The sequence below is a fragment of the Chenopodium album genome, chromosome 4, assembly GCF_948465745.1.
Source record: "Chenopodium album chromosome 4, dcCheAlbu1.1, whole genome shotgun sequence".
In the NCBI taxonomy this organism is placed as follows: Eukaryota; Viridiplantae; Streptophyta; class Magnoliopsida; order Caryophyllales; family Amaranthaceae; genus Chenopodium; species Chenopodium album.
The window spans coordinates 4,978,681-4,984,680 of NC_137837.1; the positions used below are offsets into that span (position 1 = coordinate 4,978,681).

Genomic DNA, 6,000 nt, shown 5'->3' on the forward strand with positions numbered 1-6,000 from the left:
TAAAAAAAAGCATTCCATAAAATAAAGAACCTGATTAGAATTCCCTAAAAAAAAAAACAAACAAACTTGATTTAGAAAGAATCTGAACCGTCAATATCTTATGATCAGACGATTGACAATACATTCTCATCCTTAGTCTTTCACTCCAGTCTATATATAACGAGTACTCATTTTTCAGCTTTTCATCTATTCACTTCACAAACAACTCTCTCCCAATTCAACCGCGTACTCTCAATCTCCGAGGATTTTCTCTCTCCTCCATTGAAGTAGCTTAGGTATAATCTTGCTCTCTTACTTTTTTTTTTTATTTATAATCGTCGATTTTCAATTTCAAATGTTAGGGTTTATTGTTTAATTACTTGATCGTTTGTTTAGTCAATTTCAGATTTTTCTGTGGTATGTTTGTGTATTTTTGGTTTGAATTTGGCAATGCGGTTTTTCATTTAGTGTTATTTGTTTTGTGATCATCTGTATTATCAATTTTGGGTTTTTTCTAAGGTGGGTTTTTGTGTTTTTGGTTTGATTTAGGGTATTATATTGTTTGATAATACACCCGGATGTAGGATAAAAAGTTTATCTTTCTTTCGATAAAGATATCTCATTTGTATTCATGGTGGGTTTATTGTTTAGATGATCGTTTGTATAGTCAATTTAGGGTTTTTCTCAGGTGGGTTTTTGTGTATTGGTTTGAATTTGGGTATTACGATATTTAATCGTTGAATTTCAATTTCAAATGTTAGGGACTTAGGGTTTATCGTTAAGTTATCTTTTGTTTAATCAATTTGGGTTTTTTAATGGATCTTTGTATTTCTGGTTTGAATTTGGGTATGCGATTTTTCGTCTTCGATTACTATATTTCTTTATGATCGATCATCGATTACATAATTTAGGGTTCATCGTTGATTTTGGTCGTCATTTAGTCAATTTAGGGTTTTCTAAGATGGATTATTGTGTTGTTTTGAAATTTGTTATTCGGTTCTGTTCAATTTTTTAGGCGTGAATAATTCTATGTGATTTTACAAGTCTAGTTTGATCATCCAATCAATTTGATGGTCGTGGATTTTGTTGACTTTTTTTATTGGATTTTTGGAGCGATTGTGATTTTGTTGTTTACTGAATATGTTGTTTGTGCTAAATTCCAGACCTCCATGTCTATTGTAAATCTGAAGAAGAAAAATTTGTGGATCATTCTGTTTTATCGTTGTTTCTTCACGAGGGTACGTTGGTGGTTGGGTTCTTAAAGTTTTGGCTGTTGGCTTAATCATTGGAGGGTGAGTTGATTGTCTCTGATCCCTCTCTCTCCTTTGATTATTGTTACAATTCAAAGTTCTTGAATTCGAAGTAGATTGAAAGTTTAAAAAGAAGAGGACTGCTTGTTCTTTTCTAGTGCTGAATCATGGAAGAATTATTGTTTAATAAGTCCTTTCCACCGGGGGTTCGATTTCAACCAACAGATGAGGAGTTGTTCATGTTTTTTCTGAAGAGGAAGGTTCTGGGTAAATCTCTGGGTCCTCAAATGATTTCTGAGATTGATGTTTATAAGTTTGAACCCTGGGATCTTCCTGCAATGGCACATCTGAAAACTAAGGATCGATATTGGTATTTCTTCTGTCCTAGGTCAAGGAAATACCCATCTGGAGGCAGAGTGAACAGGACTACTAATAGGGGATATTGGAAATCGACAGGGACTGATTCGCCTACAAAGTATGCTTCACGGGATGTTGGGAAGATTAAGACTTTAATTTTCCACATGGGAAAAGCTCCGAAGGGTGAAAGGACCAATTGGGTCATGCATGAGTATATATTGGCTGATAAACTTCTTGCTGACAAAGGTGTGCCTCAGGATTCATACGTCATCTGTAAAATCTTCGAAAAGAGTGGTGCAGGACCAAAGAATGGAGAAGACTATGGGGCTCATTTCATTGAAGAAGAGTGGGACAGCGACAATGAGGGTAATGTGCAGGGGAGTAAGTCTGGTCTTGATATGGATTGTGGGCGTGTTGATAACAGCCCATGTGTTGCTGATTCTGTTATCTCCTTGTCTTTGGGTGCTCCAAAGGTTTCTTCACCAGTTGGTCCTCCCTTCACTGCTGCTGCTGCTGAAGAGCCTTCTCCAAGCGCCACTGCTGCTGCTGCTGAAGAGCCTTCTCCAAGCACCACTGCTGCTATAACTACTCCGTACATTGCTGCTGCAACTTCCTTGGATGTGCCAATTGCTGCTCCTTTATCTGCAAGTGTCTCAAATGCTTCAGCAACTTCTATGGAACCTGCTAGTGTTTTACCGACTTCAGAGGATGAATTGGACAGGCTATTGGCGTCTTTTACTGAGGATGCAGCAGATGGTGATATTTTCAGAGGATTGGGAGATTTGGTCGATCCTTCTGATTGGGGCGATCCTTCTAGTCCTGGCTTCTTTGAAATGAATGATTTGTTAAAGTAACTTGAGAGTCTTAGAAACTCTCTACTCTGTAGTACTCTAAGTTATGCATATGGTTTCATATGAAGTCTGTGTGGTCTGTATAAACTTTCAATTCAAACTTCCAGTTTTTCAATTTAAACTTCATTCTGTTATATTACGAAAATATCTAGCTTGCTATTAATGATATAAGCCTTGAATAATCACAAATTACCTCAGTTTTTCTATACTCCTTGAATTTAAATACGCATATAGCTTCATCTTACAATATTAAACCACAAATACGGTGGAAGTTCAAAAATAAGTAAAACTAATGGAAGGATGAAGGTTGGCTGATTGGATTACTCCTATTATCTATACTCGTCTATAAAAGCTCAATCCATTGACACCACCACACCTTCAATCTTTCCCTCACCCTTCTAATTTTTAATACAATAACTATATTTAATGATGCTCTTTTTAAATTATCCCATAATATCAAGAATAATTCAAAGTCCTACATTCTTTCAAAAAAAAAAAAAAAAAAAAATCAAAGTCCTATATACTACTCTGTACTATACATTTATGAAAAAAAAAGCTTTACATTTAACATTACAATATTGAACGGCTAGAATGCTAAATTTTTTCATAATTTCATGCTTAAGAAATTTTTTAATTTGCTAAATGACTAAAACGATACGAAAATAGTCAATTTAAATCAATTTTGCACTGTTACTTGGACAACGTTTGACTAATTCAATTGAAAATTTTAAATTTAAAGACAAAAGGCCCAAGTTTATTGATTCATAATTCCTAGCCTATTAAGTTCAAGAAAATACGAAGTAATTTTGCTTGGTTTTTCCAAAAACCTCTAGAGCACGCACAAACACTCCAACAAGATATTAGGCCTTAAAAATTTTGAGCCATACCCAACAACTATTGATAATCATGAAAAAATACATTGTAACAATTGCTACTAGGCGGTCCATATAAACCTTGAACAAAATATACAAAGTTCGTTGTTTGTTTCTTTTACTAAAAAGACTCTTCCTAGTAACGTATTAAAAAGGAACAAAAAAGATGCTGGATTGCTGCTATATTTACAGAAGCAGGTTAAAGTGCACTACTACAGTACTACATGAAGAGAAACTGAAAGCATGACTAATAGAGGGCTTAAAATGGAGCAGTGAATGCCTCCCTTGAAGTGTCCATTATGAGATGTTGATTGCTATATGTTTGATACACATCCTCTTCTTCATCTCTACATCCACTCGTTGCGATTGAGCATGAGGTATTTCGGCTTGCACCGGTTACTACGGGCGCCATACCCTACAATATCAAGTTATGACATACATCAATTACGTCTTATGTACTGATGTACATGGTAAACTTATACTCTATCCGTTTATGTTTACACTATCTGACTATCTTACTTATGTTGACTTATATGACATTTGAAAGTAACTATCTAATATGTTACATTCACATATCTCATTATTAAAAAAAAAAATTATAACAAAAAGACACTTCATAAAATCATTGATAAATAAATAGATATAACACTTATAAATCACTTATACATCTTTTTTTTTTGACCCATATAAATCACTTATACATCTGAATATCTCTATAAATTTAAAAACACATATGATATACTACAAAAATATTAAGAGTATTTGTTTTATATATATATAAATCCACATTTATTCAAGTACAAAGAAAATGAATTCGATTTTTTTTTTTTTTTTTTTTTTTTTTTTTTGGTAGTATATAAAAATAGTCATAAAATTTGGGCCCTTTTTAGATCTTGCCTTACAAAATGAGGCTAAGCCCATGTGTTATACAAGTATAACTTACATTACATATGGACTATGGCTAAAAGAATCATTTCAATAGTGCAAAACGTTTATTTTATTACAAAAACACCATGCTAAATCTGCTAATATTTCATATTACAATGCTATGAATCTTCAATAATTACTAATTACCTCTGTAAATATTCGATTTGCTTCTTCTATACTCCTAGAATTTAATACGCACAAAGCTGCATCCTGCAAAATTAAATCACAAAAATAAGTTAGAAAATACAAGTAATAATAATTTACAAAAAAAAAAAAAAAAAAAAAAAAAAAAAAAAAAAAACCCTAATGAAATGGCAAATTGTATTATAAATTTAATTAGCTGAACGTCAATAATGATTACATATATTCCGTCTAGAATAAACTACTCTCTTCGATAAAAAAGAATAAATCACATTTGATTAAGCCCATTTTACTTGTTGTTTTTGCATCTCTACAAACAAAAAATTTAATCTTTACAAAATAAGTTAAATTATATATACAAGTTTCATTTTTCATTAAATTAATTATGACTAAATGACTCATGCATAATCCAGACCAAATCTCTCACAATATTTCTAAAAATTCTTCTAAATCATCCATAATATAAATATGTTTATCATCTCTCATTATTCAAATAATATATAGATAACTTGTCATAAGATGTAATTTCTACGACTAGATCAAACAATAAATGTTGAATAACAAAGATCAAACTCATGACAACAAAAAATGAAACTCGAGATTGAAAAAAATACACCAAATGCATACCCTTGCAGATTGAATTTGTTGGAAATTAAGAGTACGAGGCTCAAATTCAATTGATGATTTTCTATCAATCCTCATAATTGGTACAACTTCTGTCATCTCTTTTAATTTTGGATATATAAATAAATTCAAGAGAATTGTATGTGATGAGACAGACAACCTAATACTTTCATAAAAATTGGGTTGGCTCTTATATATAATGTGTGACAAACTTGGACCTTATATTATATTATAACCTATGGTATTTATAATTGTATGTATGAGGAAAAATAACAATTTAACTAATTAACTGCTTAAGACGGTTAACCAAATACTAGGTACAACGTGGCAAGTAATTCATCTAACCACGTGGCAACCTAGTATGGGGTTGATTATCCACGTGGCAAGCAGTAAATGTTTGATTTTTAGATGGGTATATCCAATTTGTTTGGAATTTGATGAAAGTGAATTTTAAAAAATATTTTTAGACCGACTTTTGGATATAAATTATAGTTTAATAAAGATTTTTAGGTGAACTTGCCTTGTTACATATTGCCTCGTACTAAACGAATTATTTGGTGCCACCTAATATTTTTGTAATTTATATATAGAAAAAAAAATTAATAGAGAAGTTTTTTAGCAAAGTTAAAATGGTAAACAAATTGGTGACCACAAAATTGAACGAGACTTCCATTGTAACGTTAACGCGTGGAATATTATCATTGTTGTATTAAGTCTTTTTCAAATTGATTCTTTGATGTATAAAAATAATATTAAGACTATAATACTATATAATATGTTCATGATCACAAAGAAAAATAAGGTTGTTCATCTTAAATTTGTACTACTATATGTTATACCCCATGCATAATATTTAAATTGGACGTTATGGCCTTCTTTGTTTTCACGTCAATTTGATCATATTTCTATTGGCAAGTAGTTTGCAAAAAAGTATCAACTTCAAAGTGGAACATGACACGATGTTAGGGTAAAAGCCGTACAACATATATTTAATTAATC

The 6,000-nt window shown here is 31.6% G+C and overlaps 2 protein-coding genes across 2 annotated transcripts; one reads left to right on the forward strand and one right to left on the reverse strand.

Annotated features, from left to right (window-relative positions):
* The first annotated feature begins 169 nt into the window (after positions 1-169).
* LOC145628670 (NAC domain-containing protein 78-like) lies at positions 170-2,552 on the forward strand. The gene is made up of 2 exons (XM_081681033.1): positions 170-275; positions 1,143-2,552. Exon 2 carries the CDS (start codon positions 1,397-1,399, stop codon positions 2,438-2,440), a length of 1,044 nt encoding a protein of 347 aa, XP_081537159.1. The 5' UTR covers positions 170-275; positions 1,143-1,396; the 3' UTR covers positions 2,441-2,552.
* An 804-nt stretch (positions 2,553-3,356) lies between these two features.
* Positions 3,357-5,232, reverse strand: LOC145628671 (uncharacterized). Its single transcript, XM_081681034.1, has 3 exons — positions 5,005-5,232; positions 4,384-4,446; positions 3,357-3,724 (listed from the first exon to the last, which is right to left on the reverse strand). The coding sequence occupies exons 1-3, from the start codon at positions 5,098-5,100 to the stop codon at positions 3,569-3,571; spliced, it is 315 nt and encodes a 104-aa protein (XP_081537160.1). The 5' UTR covers positions 5,101-5,232; the 3' UTR covers positions 3,357-3,568.
* Positions 5,233-6,000: the final 768 nt, after the last annotated feature.

Coding starts and splice junctions, on each gene's coding strand:
- LOC145628671 (XM_081681034.1), bottom strand. CDS start 5,100: ATGACAGAAGTTGTACCAATTATGAGGATTGATAGAAAATCATCAATT. Junction 4,447..5,004: donor AACAAATTCAATCTGCAAGG/GTATGCATTTGG, acceptor TTAATTTTGCAG/GATGCAGCTTTGTGCGTATT. Junction 3,725..4,383: donor CAAATCGAATATTTACAGAG/GTAATTAGTAAT, acceptor TTGATATTGTAG/GGTATGGCGCCCGTAGTAAC.
- LOC145628670 (XM_081681033.1), top strand. CDS start 1,397: ATGGAAGAATTATTGTTTAATAAGTCCTTTCCACCGGGGGTTCGATTT.